Source organism: Puma concolor, chromosome C1 (genome assembly GCF_028749965.1).
Source record: "Puma concolor isolate L17-30 chromosome C1, mPumCon1.1.hap2, whole genome shotgun sequence".
Taxonomy (NCBI): Eukaryota; Metazoa; Chordata; class Mammalia; order Carnivora; family Felidae; genus Puma; species Puma concolor.
Window position 1 is genome coordinate 152,688,610 of NC_141674.1, and position 17,578 is coordinate 152,706,187.

The 17,578-nt window shown below is 36.7% G+C and overlaps 1 protein-coding gene across 7 annotated transcripts in view; it reads right to left on the reverse strand.

Annotated features, from left to right (window-relative positions):
- Window positions 1–7,508: 7,508 nt before the first annotated feature.
- The window catches only part of KCNH7 (potassium voltage-gated channel subfamily H member 7), a 480,526-nt gene continuing 470,456 nt past the window's right edge, over window positions 7,509–17,578 (reverse strand). For all 7 annotated transcript variants that reach the window (XM_086718759.1, XM_086718756.1, XM_086718758.1 and 4 more), the window contains 2 exons: window positions 10,641–10,833; window positions 7,509–8,532 (listed from right to left, as the gene is read on the reverse strand). In XM_086718759.1, coding sequence (XP_086574885.1) covers window positions 8,266–8,532; window positions 10,641–10,833 — 460 coding nt within the window. In that variant the 3' untranslated portion in view covers window positions 7,509–8,265. The remainder of the gene's footprint in view (window positions 8,533–10,640; window positions 10,834–17,578) is intronic.

A 17,578-nucleotide genomic window follows, 5' to 3' on the forward strand; every position in this document is an offset into this window, starting at 1 on the left:
TCTAAGAGTATGTCTAGACTTTATAATAAAATTAGATGACACAAAGAAAAAACAAATATTTAAAACTTCTGTTATAGTGATGAATGAAGAGAAGATTTTAAATGAATACTGTTTAGGTAATTTGTAGTATAGAATAAGGTTACAACATCATATATGTCCATATATTAAGTTAAATATTTCCTGTAATTTAGAATACTGAGCACAAAACTACTTTCCAGCAAAACATCAGGACACTTATGAAAAATTTGTCTGGCTCACTATCAACTCATTATTTGGATGTTGGGAAATCTGTGCTTTTGTTTCTTGCCATTTCTTTTTCTACTTGTTTTAAAAAACTTATTTTACCGGCATCTAATAAAGAAAAGAGCCTTATATTGCTTAACATTCCTTTTACCCAGGTAGCTTGGCAATGTACAGCTTTGTGTATTATTTTGTGAGCATTCAGGAATAACTTCAGGTGTGCTTCTGCAAATCTGAATGTAGAGTAAGTAGACATTGGCAGCACTCCTACATTACTATGATGCACCAGACAGTTAGGGGGTGAGGAGGGTCCTTGCCTATGTGCTACTTACATTTCCAACCCTTCCACAACATCAGAGACGGTGGCGATTTGGAAAGCTTACAGGAAATGAGAATTTTGGCTCTGTCATCATTTAATAGCTATATTCAGAGACAAATATGCCAGGAATTAGTACCTTCATCAGATAACACTGTTGGGGGGGGGCGGATCCCAACATTTTCCCTTAAGCATGAAAATATAAATATGTGCTTTACAGATACATGCAGTCATTTGCATTTTAGCTGGCTATATTTAATCACATTTATATTGCTATGATAACTGAAATTTCAAGAGACAACCTGAACAGGTATGTATGTTCCAGAAACATACTAAATAAAGATCCATATTCTTTTGAAAATTATAGGCCATATCAGAAAATTTTCGGGTTAGCCGAACTTTTGGATGCATATTTAATTTCCCAAAGCTATCTAAATGCATCACCCTCAAATCTCTCTTATGGCAAGAGATTTTAAGTTTTTAAATAGCTTATTCATACTTTGCTTCTTTTTCTAATCAGCCTCACTTAAAGATACCAATACATTTGTTTCTGCTAATCTATATTTGATTTGGTTTTTCATTTATTAAATAGCAAAATGTTCTCTTGGCTTCTTAAACCTAAAAAAATGAATGGTGGAGAATCTAAACCACTAAACGGAGTAAATAGTCCTTAGCTTAGAAAATGCCACATTATGACCAACTGATTTTGTGGAAAAGGTTTCTCTGAAGATAGATGCTTTTTCTTAAATAATAGATAAATGATTCTAGGGGAGGAATTAGAATATATGAAACATAGGCAAATGAAAATAATGTTATCTGGATATTTTCATTCTTGACGAAAAAAATGAACCATCCACGCATTATACCAAATGTGTCCCATGTAATTTGAAGCCTGCTCAGTTATCAGAAATTTTAAATAATGGAACGGTAGACGTTTTAGTCAATTACCACTGTGTGCTTGACAGTCAATAGTAAGTGAAATGTTTTTACAGTTCTTTAATTTTAGACGTAATGCTTTTACCACCCAGTCCAGTTTACTAGTGTCCCAGTGAACTCCGTAAAACCGCAGTGGCACTGTTGCAATTATGGGATTTCGTGAAGTACATCAGCACCACCATGCCTGTATCTAGCACTCTACCTAGTAAAATGTTGGAAATAGTTGGCTTCTCTAATAAAAGCTAGCTAATGAGATTTACTTTCTTTTTCCCCAAAATAATTTCTTTTACAAATTCTTGAATTTTCATGTATAAATAGATCAGAAAGTATATGCTTCGTTCTTAAATTATGTATATATACTATATTTTCAATACAACTTGTACACTTTTAGCTACCAAAAATCTGCAACCATTTTTACATGAAATTTACATTTTTCTTATTTACAGTTATTTGTAGGTTATTGCAAAACTAGTTGTGCAAGTAGATTACACTGCCAATACCACATACCAATCTTTTGAAGAAAATATTTGCTAAAAAATAAATATATCCGCACAGAGTATTTCAAAAGCGTCATGATTTCATGCTACATTATGTGCATAAAGACTAGGAAAAAGTATGTGTTTTGGTAGATTGTTTCATTACATTTAAAGCATTCCAAGGTACTTACTACTTAACCAATGTGAGTGAACTTCTTTTTATCAGATGACTGACATTTTCAAATGATTACACGCATTATTTTTTGAAATGTATTATTGAACTGGCAAACATTCTGGTGTATATTTTTCTATCAAAATCATAGAATGCAAATTTCAGCTAGAAGGAGGTGTGTCTAATTAAAGTCAGTAGGTACCCCGGAGATGAAAACTAGGGTTTCCTCGGTGTTTTTATGTTTGGAAAAAGGGTGCCATATTCAATGTTATTGTAACATTGTATCTTCTGAAGAGACTGTGGAGGAGGTAAGTATAAGATGACCAGTCCTTAAATTTTACTCCAAAATAAATGAGGTTGATGAGATGGTGTGGAATTTTCTTACATATACTCAGAATACTTAATACAGTGTCAATACAAAAAGTATATGATTTAAGTGCTAACAGGTGTGATTATTTTTCATTTAAAAATGATGCATACAAGGGAAACACCAAAAGTGAAGGTTAAACATACAGTGTTTTAAAACCATAGGTGTACCAAATTATTTTGTATCTCTCAAAATATAAATTCACTAACGAAAGTCACAAATGTCATGACTTCATGACTACCAGTTAGGAATTCAGCTAAGTTTTGACATTAGCTTTTCAAGAAAAATCATGTTAAATTTGCCACTTCTCATAATAAACATTTTATTGGGAGCATTTCTCTAATACTTGCTACTCATTTAAAAGTTTGATTTTGATTGCTAAAACAATGAAATCGGTCAGTTGATCATATGGTTCTGTGTTCTTAACATTGCATTCCTACAGATGTTTCATCCTATTCATAGTGATAATGTATTTTAAAAAATGTCTTGTTAGTCATCTCTCTCAACCTCCACTTAATAGTTTATATAAATAGGCCTTGTGATAATTTCTTTTCATGCTGTCAATTATTAATAATTCATGTCTTCCGTGAATTTTCTGTATCGTATATTCTTAGAGCAAGTGTATTTGTACTACAGAACATGTAATGAATTATTCTAAGGTTGGGCACTGATCAGTCACAGCAACTAATACCTTACAAAGCATTTTAAAACATCCTTTTAGTTTTTAAAATGGTAACATCACTTTGTTGTAAGTTAAGTGGAACCCAGAGACAGAAGCTTTGAATGAGAACACTTAAGAAGTGAGGGGGTAAGGGGTAAAGTACTGCATACCTAGAAGACCATCACAACTCAAATATAGAATTCTATGGATGTTGGACACCGACAATTTTTGACAAATACGGGGATGCTATAGCAGAGGATAGCTTTCCTAAAACCGGTGTTCTCCTACTCTGAGTAAATAGATCTTTGAGAGCCGTGTGAGAATCACTGTATAGATTTTTGTCAGAGTGGGAATGCTGTCAGTGTTGGGTAGGGGGAGGAGCCATGGAAGGTTTTCAGAAGACCTAGGTCATGCTACGGCACTGCCACCATAATGACACTGTATTTGTGATGATGCACAAGTCACATAAAGAGCTTATAGTTAACACGGTGCTTTATGGTTTACAAAGCACTTCCGTATACGTACTTCAGAGGCTCCCCAACACTCCTCAAGATATTTAAGACATTGCCTTCATAATTTTGGCTACTGGGGTTCACCGAGGGTTTGTCCTAAAAGTGGAGAAGGTAGGATTTTAATTCAGGTTTATGACACCAAGTCTCTTGCCATTTCTACCATTGCACACTGGACTTAGGCAGGCAGTCTGTTTAGCGTATCTGTGCATGATGGTGTGGGCCTAGAAGCCTGCAAAGGACCACTACAACTATAAATTCTATTTTCTGAGAAAATAGAAAGTGTATTCTCTTTCAACACTATTTTGAAAATGCATTTCCAAATACCCATCTGGGAACTACGTTATGGATCTAAAGAGGGGCTTCCCCAGTGAGCCGGTCTTTACAGACCACTTTTTAGTAGCACTGAATTCAACAGATCACTGATTCAGAGTACACAGGTTTGTAACAATGACATTCATACTCTCACTATCATTATAAATAGTATTACTTTAAAGCTAAAAACCTAATAGTGCAAAATGCAATTAGAGAAAACAATAACTACTCTTGTGTCTTCTGAATCAAAACCTTCAGTCTTGTTAATGGCTATTTAGCTGGAGGCATAGCACATTACAGAAAAGCTTTATTGTGGAAAAAACTTTTTGTCTTCCTGATTGTTTTTAATATCGTGGTCCTGGATGAGAATCAAAGAATCTAGCATTTTAGGGGCACCTATGTGTGCCAGGCACTTTACTATATGTTATCTCACTTCTTCCTCAAGCTTCTTTGAGGCAGGTACCATTATCTCATTTTTACAAATTCAGGAAAAAGACTCAGGGAGGTTAATTAAATTGGTCAGGGTCACACAGCTATTCATGAGAGAACTCCTGAGACCCACGTGGGTCTGACTGCAGAGCCCATGCTCTACGTTAGTGATTCTCAAAGTTCTTGTGTTTATGGAGATCATATAGAAGAGGGCTTGTTAAAAGATGATTGCTGGGTTCCACCTCTAGAGTTTCTGAGTCAGTAGGTCTGGGTGGGGCCCATGAATATGCATTTCTAGCATGATCCCTGGCTGTTTTAGTACTGCTAATTCTAGGCCTACATGGGAAGACATCATCATCTGTCTTCCAAGTGCCTCTGAACTTACATGATAGACACATTTTTCTATCGTGCAAAAATCAAGATCTGAAATTTTTTGTAATTTATAAAAATTTTGATTTGCAGTACGAATCTCCTCAAAGACATTGATCTACTTTTGGTTTCAATCATGGATAAGCAATTTAAAGACTACTATGTTCCAAATCAGTGTTGCGACTCATTTTTAATAACTAGATCTCCCACATTCCTTTTTTTAATCATGAAAAGCCTTCAAGGGAAAGATTTTCCTGTTAGAATGATTGTTTTAGGTATGCCGACGAGGTGATAAACTTTTTCCTTTGATAATATATGAAGGGATTTTAAATGACATCTGGTTAAAGAAATGGTTCTTTTAGGCTTTTGGGAACCACTGTTAAAGATAAACCTCCAAAAGGACCTGTAAGCAGCTGTCCTATACATATATCCAACCTCACACCAAATGCCACTAGGCCCTGATACGATACCCATATCTTCTGACTGGAAGAGTGGGACAATTCATCTCTGATGACCAATCCATTACCAATGGACATAAGAAAAGGAGGCTGTCCCAAATTTGCCCCTGCCTTCTCATGTCTGTTGAATGGGTGAATTTTAATTTAAAAATCCTGCAAGAACATTGCTTCAACATTTTTCATTCCTAGTTTCCTTATCAACTAATTAGAACATGGGACTCCTCTCTAAGGTAAAATGATATGTCCCGCTCTCTGCCCAGCAATAACAGCAGGAAAACAACTCACTCAGATAAACTTCAGATTTTAGATGGAATTTTATTTAGGCCTGGGAACCAGATCTCACTATTTTTCGGTGGAAAGCATCATTTGTATTAAGTGCTTCGAATTACCTAGGAGGACAGCAGTGCTCCTACTGCCAGGACTGATGGGCAGTCAACCCTGCCTCTCAGGAGGATCCCCAATGGAGGGGTCAGACTGTTGGCCACAGCAAGCATGACAAGTGATTTCAGGCATTGGACCTTTGACTGGGATAAGGAGATGCATTTTGTAAATTAAGATAATTGCTTTGGTCATCTCTAAGTCATTTTAACCATTGAGCCTCTGACATTTCTGCCTAACTAATCACATGTTAGCTTTTCCAGGCTCTTGTTAAGCTAATATCCTAGAAGAGGGGACCTTCTTAATCCTGTCCAGTTCTCTGAGACTTAGATTTTAATATCAAGGAATTATTTTATGTCAAGGCATTAAGAGGAAGAATGTCTTATGCAAAACTTTTAGCAAGCTGGAAACTTGTATACTATTCCCCATCTTTCCATTCCTTCAAGCTCAATTCTTATTTATTTATTTTTTTTCATGCTCAGTTTTTATAAAGAAGTATAGAGGCTTTATGTGGGATTTTATGCATGTCACAGCAAGTGTTGGAGCTGAAGCATCCACTAATCAAACAATCAGATCTAAATTCCTCACCTGCCAAATCCTCACTCTCTACAAATGACAGTCTCTGGTGAATTCATTCTGACTTTCCCTGGAGCTTAGGCCAGCAATCCTTATGAAATTTGTTGCAGCTGCAAAAATATGCCTAAATATAGATATAAAATCCTCAAATAGTCCTCTGAATCAACGTTAGCCATTTGCCTCCCCCAGCTAGGCACCCATAAATGTTTGTTGAATGAAGGAAAGAAAGCATTAGTCCTTAAATTTGTATCTGCCTAACACCAAATGGTTTGGGAAGCTAGTTAAACTTGTTCTGTTTTTTACTGAATTGACTAGTCATTTTGCCATACTTACTTTATCGCTTATGTTTTCTTTTTTTTCGAACATTTAGCAGGGATAAGAATATGTTCACGCCTACAGATTGCCTCCCACACATGTGACCATTTAAAAATATATAGGGGGCAACTTAAGGTCACTTTCATCATTTTAAGTAGTGCAATAGCTTTGTAAATTTAAAGGAATTGCTTATATTTGAAACCAATAGTGTCAAAGGTAAAAGTAAGTCAATAGATTACATTTCTATCCTGGAGGGATGGAAACTAATCCATTTAATAATGTACACAGATATAATATTTCTTTAAAAATATATGTGGGTGTAAGAATTATTAAAGAAGGAAGAAACTTGCAAAAAATTTCAAGATTTCGTTTGGAAGGAAAGGATATAATAGATCAGCCCATAATAAAATTAAAATTGTACTCAAAGGAATTGAAAAATAAAACTTAACTAAAAATTGACAACTCAGAATCTTAAATTAACTTGCAGTTTTTTCTGTATCCTGATTTTATGAGAAGCATATCATACCCCCTCCGAAAAAGTCTAACAGTTAACGATATTAAAATATATTCCATTGTATGTTCTGATATTCTGGGGTCCAAATATATTCAGCCCAATTCATACAGAATGCATTTTCATTTAATCTTTGATTAACAAATGTGTTTGAGTAACTGAACAAAACAAATTTTACTGCTGGTGTCTTCATTTCCTTTACAGGCAGGTACAAACATATTGTTTTTCCACAGCTGGGATTAAATCGAAAACCGTGGAACAACATATGCTTAAATGGGAGCTAGTTTTGCCATGCAAATCCACTGGGTTGACATTTTTAAAAAAGAACCATGTGTGTCCACTCTTTTGCTCCAATTCAGGATTGCCCTAATATATGAATCAGAGGAAAGCTGTAGATATCACTTTGTGTCAGTCACACCTTGGCAGTTCTTGAGAAGACTCCCTTCCCCTCCTCAAAAAAAAAAAAAAAAAAATAATAATAATAATAATAATAATAAAAAGAGAGAGAAACTTGTTTCTACTGGTTTCTAAATATGCAAGGAAATGTGCCAGTGAGAAATATGTTAGGTAGTTTGTAAATGCAGTTAGAGACAGAATTTTAAGTCGAAAGTCCTTTTTGTCCCCATTAAAGCTGGCCTATATTCATGTATTTGGAGATGGACACCCAACGTGGTCGAAGATTCAGAACTCTAAAACTATTTTTTTTTTTTCAGTGTGGTGAAATGGATGTAATTAACTATAAACCTCTCAGAACAGAAGGGTATCTGTTCTGAGTGACTTAAGTTCCCTTTCTACCCCTGGAACTTCCGTGAGTTTAGGATCTTCCATGATTTGCTTCCATGAACAATGTCACCCGTTGGTTTCTTACTTGCTTGGAAGGCATTTTCATAACAAAGTACAGGTTTAGTAAAAGTAGTAAGTAGGAGTCTCCATGCAAGAGAAATTGGAGTTTCCTAACATGCACATGATTTAAAAAAAATAAATAAATAAAAATAAAATAAGATGCCTGGAGATGCTGGCAGTTTTAACATTTGGAACAAAAGAGTTCATACGTATATTTACATCCTAATTGCTCAATTTTACCTTACAAGCTTCAATTTAGGAAAATATACAGTACTTTTGCATATAATGGTACCTTGTGAGCCCCTGAGTCAAGTAGAGAGGATTTAAATACAAAAAAAGGAAAACAGCCATTAAAAGCACTTACATTGTATGTGGAGTAAATAGTACAAAATGATTATTTCCCCGGAAGACCAGGATCAGAAACATGCCTATGAAGACCCAAGATTCCTACAGTGCTTAGGGATGAATCTGTCAAAGAAGGATGCCTAATTGGATGAAGGTAAGTTTTTCTTTGCCGCGGGTGAAGCTCTAAAGAGAGATCACTGTCTTGTTTTAAAAGTGAAGTCAAGTTGTCTTCCGAAGCTGTGTTCAGATGCACCCCACTTGAGAGGGAGTCTTTGGATTTAAGTTTAGATTTTTCAAGGTCTAGAAATTCAGGACACTGAGAGAAAGACAAGAAAACACGTTTTTACAATTCATTTGGACAGATTTCTAAAATTACACTCACGAAATCAAAATACGTTTTATTTTCCCATTAATCTATATTTGATTAGTGGTATTAACCAAACTTTCCCTCCCAAGGCCAGATCAAGGCTTTGGATGTTGGGCATCAGTTTATCCTAAACAACCATTCTAAGAACTTTAATTTTGCACTGAAGCCAGATCAGATTCATACAGATACATACATACACACAATTTAACATTGAGTTTGAGTTTCCAGGTGAGTTTTAATTCAAAATTCAAGACAAAACTAAGATCAGAAATGTGTGTCATTTGGTGACTAGACAGTGTAAGGAGGAGAGGGAAAAAAAACAAACGAAGGAAAATCACCTATCCTTGGTCAGAAAATATTACCTAAATCCACTGAAAACAAAGAACAAAGTACACAGTTTTGCAAGATTGGAGACATTCAAAACTAGCTAGGGATAAAAAAATTTCTACTTTCATATCTCAGAAAGATTTCATTATTTTCTTTCTTCACATTTCTCCCTGTTATTGATGTAGCTTAATTTCCCATAATATTTTGCACTAAATTTCCAAACTTCTAAAAAAATCTTCCAAGACTGTGCTGGGTCCACCTTCCTTAGCGTCAGTTTGGCTATTCGGCTTAAGTAATTAAAAATAATTTGCCATGCAGACCTTCATATTAACATAAGTCAAAAGGCCTTAGAAGTCTTTAGGGGCATCTGGGTGGCTCAGTCCGTTAAGCATCCAACTCTTGATTTCAACTCTGGTCATGATCTCATAGTTGGTGAGATCGCACCCTGAATGGGGCTCTGTGTCTACAGGGGGGGGCCTGCTTGGGATTCTCTCTCTCTCTGCCCTTCCCTCTCTCTCCCAAAATAAATAAACATTTTTAAAAATGTATTAAAATATTTTTATTAACAAGACCTTAGAAGTCTTCAGAGGCAAGATAAAGGACACTTTAACATTACTCCTTTTAGTATCATGGGGATGTGAAAAGTTTAGAGATCTCTGGTGATGGGTGGGGCGCAAATGAGATTACTAGTCTGATCTCACTGGAACCTCAGATCCTCTGTGGACAACTGCTCTTTCTCCTCCCCTTACTTCCTTCCGGAGACGGTGCCCAAGAGCACCTCTTGTCACCATAGTAAATTACAGACCATTCTTTGAAGTAACTTTTTGGACCCAGGGCTACAGCTTTCAAAGCTCTACCATATATAAGCTCAAGCAGATTGATTCTTGAAAAGAACTTTTGCTTAGGGGGAAAGAAATTACTAGTGGTTTAAAATCATACTTTGAGGTCCACTGTTCTCAAACATGAAATAAACATAACCAAGGGATACGGGCATTTTGTTTCAAAGGGACACATGCACCCCAATGTTTATAACAGCACTATCAACAATAGCCAAAGTATGGAAAGAGCCCAAATGTCCATTGATGGATGAATGGATAAAGAAGATGTGGTGTGTGTGTGTGTGTGTGTGTGTGTGTGTGTGTTTATATATATATATATATATATATATATATATATATATATATATAATGGAGTATTACTCAGCAATCAAAAAGAATGAAATCTTGCCATTTGCAACTACCTGGATGGAACTAGAGGGTATTATGCTAAGCGAAATTAGTCAGAGAAAGACATATATGACTTCACTCATGAGGACTTTAATATACAAAACATGAACATAAGGGAAGGGAAACAAAAATAATATAAAAACAGGGAAGGGGACAAAACATAAGAGACTCTTAAATATGGAGAACAGAGGGTTGGTTACTGGAGGGGTTTGGGGAGGGGGGATGGGCTAAATGGGTAAGGGGCACTAAGGAATCTACTGAAATCATTGTGCACTATATGCTAACTGGATGAAAATTAAAAAAAAATAAAAATAAATGAACAGAAGAATTATTGGGGGGCTGGTTTAAATTCAAATTCTAGGGGCTATTCCCAGAAATTTAATGGAGCAAAAACAGATGGGGATGAGACCTTTATTTTCCCATAGCACCCCAGATGGTTCTGACTCATGTGGTCCCCAGAAACACCCAGAGAGAGACTCTCGTTTATACAGCATCTACACTTACTTGTGAGGAAGGACTGAAACTTCGATCAGTCTTGATGGATGCTGCTGGATGGCTGGATCTCATCAGGCGAATAATGGGTCTCTGATACTCCGCTCCGGCAGTTACCATACTGTAGGCGGGGGGAACCACAGTGGTTTGTTTCTGCAGCAACTGTAAGATGGTCTGGATGTCAGCAGTCATTTGGGATTCAAGTCTGCAGGACAGACACAAATGGGGGAAGACAGTCCTAAAATAGTCCAGGATTGCAAAGCATTCGAGAAAATTCAGTACCACCAACAAACAGAATTATGGCCCTGCTTTAAACAAGAAGGACAGGAGAGGGAGCACACAGATTCTCTCCTGGCTGATGCTCACTTTCTGTGTTCCACTAGTGGTTCTGATAAACACCATTGCTTTCCTGCTTTCCTGCTTAATAAGATCTTAATGGAAAAGCAGCTGAATTGAAATAGACTACATTTTTACCAACCTTTATTGATTTCAAATGTAAAACATACTGAGAATCCATTGTTAATGATAATTTTCTTTGCTTTTTAATCAGGCTTTGCCAGTTTCTTGAGAACATTTTGTTTACTCTTTAAATATGGACTTGGTAGCACATTTCTTTCATAGCTGCAACAATTGTGTAATTTCTTATGTATTTCAAGTTTACCTTTATTTTACCTTGTTTCTGTCCTATTCATAGTATTGCATGTTATTCATTGCATTCTTTTTTAAAAAAAATTTACCTATTTTTGAGCGGGGGAAGGAGGAGCAGAGAGAGAGGGAGACACAGAATCCAAAGCAGCCTCCAGGCTTCAAGCTGCCGATGCGGGGCCTGAACTTGTGAACTGTGGGATCATGACCTGAGCCGAAGTCGGACGCCTAACCGACTGAGCCACCCAGGCGCCCCCCATTGTGTTCTTTATTGTTAAATGCTGTTAGATGCTAAATTTCTAACCAATTTACAATTCCAGGCCTTTGGCATTTAAGAAACAAACCAAATATACAAGTTCACTTGCTTCTATGACCCATCTGGCTTGCAAGATGCCAGTCTGATGTTTTTTTCCCCAAAGCTCAGAAGGATCCAACTGGCCTGTTAAATTCATTCTCATTTTAAATTAAAATTCGAAGGAAAATAGCAAAATACAATAGGACTAATTTTCTTTTTTTGCATGTGTTAACAGCACTTTAAAAAAGGAAAGTTTGTGGGCATAAGAACAGAAAATTTGGACTGTATGCATCTTTAGAAAACTTTAAATCTTACTTGTGCTATTTTGTCTCTGAATGAAAGATGCAAAGAGAAGGTAAATCTTACCAAAATTTTAAAATCATAGAACTAATTTTGTCCAATTATATACATGCTGCATTTGTTTGTGACATTTGAAGTGGAGAGAACTTAGTCTTTGATTTAAGAAAAGGTCATTTTGTTTTTCTTTTTAGTTTTAATCCTGCCACTACAGATCTTCCTCCTGAGAATCATAATAACATCATTCGTACAGGTTTTCTATACCTGGTATACTTAACCATATAGCTTCCTGTCTTCTAAACCAAAAGCTATACATTATACATGATTGTGCCTCACAAATGTCAAAACCACACACTGAAATGAGACAAAAAAAGGAGTTATCGACCAGTTTATTTATCTACTTGTTACCTGTAGGTCTGATCTATTTCTTTATGGTGCCAACTAACTGGAGAAGACTTATTATTTTGTTGTCATACGTCAATTTTTCCTTTCATTTCTCAAGCTCCAGTTCAAATTTTATCTGCACCCGAAACTCTTTCCATCTTGGACTCATTCAGAATTCATTTCTCCCTCCTTTGCACCCCCAAAGAAAAGTCTGCAAACAGACTAATGTTTAGTGAGTGGCTTACAAAGTATTTATTACATTGAATATAAATGGACTTGGGGGTGGGGGATGGAATAAAAATTTCAACACATGGGATTCAAAATGCAACAGAGAATAAAAAATCATGATACTGTTTTTGAGTCCTTTATCAAACAGCAGTGGTCTCTGAGAAATGGGATCTTAATATCATGGATTCTATTTGAATAGTCTCCATGAAGAAGAAATCTGTTGGAAGGTGGGTCTTCAGTAATGGCAATGTACTACTGTAAGTAGGGCTCATGCATGCAAGAGTTCCCTGGCAGGTGAAGTAGCAGGTGTAGGGTGAGAACTGAGACTGTGTGGACCACTTCTGTCAACCTGACTTTGTTGTTCGTTCCGGGAAAACCTTGCCTGAAAAAAATAAGACTAAATATAAACTTCACTTCACTTCTTGAGGAAATTTCTATAGACCAACTCATTGGAGACAACAGTCTGCTCATCTGAACAAATAATTTGTTTATCAAACAGATTTTATTTATTCAGATTTGCTTGAAGATCTTCACCTCACTGTGTCCCTCAACCTGGATTATAACAGCATGAACTTTGCCCAATTCCAATTAGTTCCCAGCCTTGAAGGGCCCAGATTTCAAAGTCCTAGGAATGTCCTACTTACTTCCCCTCCTGAGACACCACTTAGGCTCTTTCAAGATAGCATTCTCTCTTCCTGCAGTAATTTTGAATACTTAGTTTTTGTTTATTAACTGGTTATCTGATATTTTGGGTAGTTCAGTGCAATGGCTTGAATGTTTATATACTCAAAATTCATATGTTAAAATCTTAACCCCCAATGCGATGGTGTTAGGAGGTAGGGTATTTAGGATGTGATTAGGTCATGAGGGTGGGGCTCTCATGAGTGGGATTAGTGTCCCTATAAAAGAGACCCCAGAGAGCTTCCTTCCTTCTACCTTTTACCACATGAGTACACCCCAAGAAGACAGCCACCTATGAATCAGGAAACGAGCCTCACCAGAGACTGAATCTGCTGGTACCTTGATCTTGGACTTCCCAGCCTCCTGTGTTGTGAGAAATGAGTCTCTGTTGTTTATAGACCACCCAGTCTATAACCCGGTTTTAAAACTTTTTTTTTTTTGGTCAATGAAAGGTACTGAAATATGCCACTTTGGCATATTGATTATTTGAGTTGTAGGCACATGAAAAACAGAAAATGCAGAGAGAGGCTTTCTCTGAACTTCCCTTATCTTCCTAAAAGCAGATCCAAAAGGAACTCAACTGTGATAAATTCACTCCTCTGGTATTTCATCAGCAAGAGAAGATTGGCTCTTGTCACAAGAGAAAAGACTGGAAGCCGACACCACACTGAGACAAACTTTTTCACAAACTACCATATCTTCTACCTCTTCTTCTGACTGTCCATTTACCTTTCCTAAAAATCATTTACTCTCCTCTAAGAGGCTTATGTCCCCTACACTTTCCCTTAACAAGGTGGTGTCTAATCCCGGATTCTAAGCGACCTTGGGGATTGACTCATTTTCCTCTGTATATCTCCCATGTATACATGAGGGCAATGTGTTAAATAAACTTATTTGTTTTTTCTTGTTAACCTGTCTTTAATTACAGGGGTCTTAGCCAAGAACTCAGAAGGGTAGAGGGAAAAATATTTTTTCTCTCCTACATCAACATAACTATTCAGCTGCATAAAGTAAATGCGTTCTGCACTTATTTAAAGATCCACAATATACCAGGCACTTTGGTGGGCAGGAAGGTGAAAAGGAGAACATGATGATGATATATGTAGAATCTAGTCTAAGGTGCTGAGAGAAGCTGACCACGTAGGAAGGAAAAAAGAAGGAAGTACATAAATAAGTATAACACTAGGTGAAGCACATGCTCAATGCCATACTAACGGCACACACATAAATTGCTCTGGATGATCTGTAAGACATGAAATCATTATTAAAAGCTTTTACATGCTCCAGAGCTCCCTACCTGTAGTGTGGTCAAAGCTGGGCACTTGTTAGAATGGAGTTCTAGATCTATGGGACTTAGAATCTGCATTTTAATAAGATCCCCAAGCGATTCCCATTCACAGTAAAGTTTGAGAAGCCCTGTTTTAGGATCAAGTGCTATTGCCCTAAATATGTATGTCTGTAGACATAATATATAAATATGTAAGAACCTTCCTTTTGTAAACCTTTAACCCTACATATAGTTTAATGGTCATTAAAGCAGGAAAGTGGTAGCAGCAAAGCTGATTCAAGATAGACCCATTTATATCTGTTCTTATTGCACAGTTTGCTTAATATGAATATTTGAAGGAGACAAACGGGGTTGTGATTCACAGTTCTACATTCGAACAGAATACTGAAGCTAAACAGGGCAGACCCAATTCCAGAAAATGTCCCAGGATTCCCACTCAAAGTCAAAGTTTGAGCTGAGTTACCCTCTTCAAACTTGTTCTTTATACTTTTGCCTTTGTGAGTAAAGTGGAGGAAAGATGTTGGAGACGCCAGTGCAGTAAAAATGTAATATTTTGGATTTCAAATCCAAAAGAGGCTAAGCTGAGTTAGGCCATAAAATGTTTGTTGAAAATATTGGAGAGAAATAGAAGTAAGTCAAAGTGAGAAGTAGATCAAAGGACATATAGATGCTGGGACTATGTCAAAATAGATGCCAAGATAGATTTTTTTAAAAATATGTTTATTTTGAGATGAAGAGACAGAGAGTGCACACACGTGCATGCACAAGTCGGGGAGGGGCAGAGAGAGAGAGTGGGAGAAAGAATCCCAAGCAGATCCTTAACGCTGTTAAGGCAGAGCCTGATGTGGGGTTTGATCTCATGAACCGTGAGATCATGACCTGAGCCGAAATCAATAGTTGGACACTTAACCTATTGAGCCACCTAGGCGCCCTAGGAGAAATTTAATTGTACTTTAGAGATGAAAAGTTTCATATAAAAATCATAATAAGTAATGTAATAAGATAACAATAAAAATTATTATTACTAATGGGCTATTGCAAATCAAATGCTCCTCGATGGGTGTGCCCTTAAGAGTTTACACTTTTGGCCCCGGGACATATTGAAGACATACGTTTTCAGTAATCTCCGACTTATCTCAGCAGCAATGATTGGTACCCCTGAAAAGGCAACTAAAGGGATCCTAACACCTTAACTTTAATCCTGAAGAAAGGACTAAAGGAAGTAAATATAAATAAACTAGGAGAATACACTCAGGAGGAATACCAATAATAAAGTAGAGTTCATTGTTCATCAGATTTTACCTAGCTGCTGGTACAACCCCTCCCTGTGTGAGCATCTATAGTTTCCACATATCATATCTTAGTCCTTAAATACCATTGCAGGTGTGTATGAGTCAAAGACAGAAACTGAGGCTAGAGAACCATAAACCCTGTACATAGTTAAGTAGCAGAGCTATGACCTTAATCTAGGCTAACCACAAGTATTTTGTAAAGATATCACTGCTGTCCCTGTCAATTCACTTATTCATTCACTCATATTTATTTATTTATTTATTTATTTTTATTATTTTTTTTCATTCACTCATTTTTTCTTTTCTTTTTTTTTTTAATTTTTTTTTTAACGTTTATTTATTTCTGAGACAGAGAGAGACAGAGCATGAACGGGGGAGGGTCAGAGAGAGGGAGACACAGAATCTGAAACAGGCTCCAGGCTCTGAGCTGTCAGCACAGAGCCCGATGCGGGGCTCGAACTCACAAACCTCGAGATCACGACCTGAGCCGAAGTCGGCCGCTTAACCGACTGAGCCACCCAGGCGCCCCATTCACTCATTTTTATATCCCCTCAACAAATTGAACACATTTTATGTCCTGGCAGTAAAGAAATGGACACTTATTTTCCCTAAGTCACAGGAATCAAAAAATTCAAGTCCAGAGATCACACATACCAATTTTTATGTGTGTACAGTATATATTTTTGTGTATGTTGTGGCTAAAGGATCAATGTGATTGGTAAACAAGGCAAAGAGAGTAAAAAAGCAAATGTATTAATTAAGCCACTAAATATGTTTCTCTGACCAATAATAAGTATTACCATGGCAAGTTCTTATACTTGAATGAGGGATTGCTGACCCTAAGTAAATGACACGATACTTTAATCTTCTCAGGTATGTTTCATTTTATAAGACTTGCATTTGGCACTTGAAAATGGTGTATGGACCTTAGCACCAGGAGGTTTTAAATTCAACTAAAATCCATGAAAAGACAGACTACAAAATAAATCTTTAGCTCCTGCAATATTTTCGTACTTTTGTTTGAAATGAACAAATTTATTTGAATTTACAAATCTGTAGATTTTCTATTTGTCTGTTTTAATTCCTAATTTATTTTTTTGTGGCAATGTATATGTGTGTGTACACGCATTTTAATGTGCTTACTGTATTGTTTGTCCGTATTCATTTCTGGCATAAACATTAAAAAAAAACAATGAAAGATAGATATAATGGATAAAGCACATAGGAAACATTAAGCAAGTAGTTAGTAAACCAGGGAGCTTATGTGGTGTAGGCAAAACTCATAGGACGTGTTAGTTAAGTATAGATAATGAGTAAGTAGCTTGCTAAGCGTGGAGAGAATTCATAAGGTGTATTAAATACAGACAGCATGCTAGGTAACCTGTAAGACCTTCCAAAGATGGAACAGAAATAGGATGTAACAAACCAGAGTGTGGCTTACAGAGACAGAGACAGAAAGAAGAAATTATTCTCAAGTCAACTCAGGACAGACAACTGTCACCCCCAAATTTGGCCATCCAGTGGTGACACACAGCATAGGCTCACTCCAGCTCCACATGGGCTTTACCTACAAAGAGCAAATAAAATACATAGTTGCTGAGCAGACTAACTGGAGAGCCACGGCTGTGGCCGGCATATCCAGCCTTACATCTCCGTGATAGAGCAAGTGTATGTCACTGGAACAGATTTTTTTGTCTGTGGATGCTTTGTGCAAACTGCCACTGTCGTCCTAGTCACCACACATCAGGGCAGGATGATGCAGCATATATGAACGTGTCATAAATCAGGATTCGGGTAGTGTGTTCCTTTTACCGCACGTGCACTTATTAGAAATGTGTTA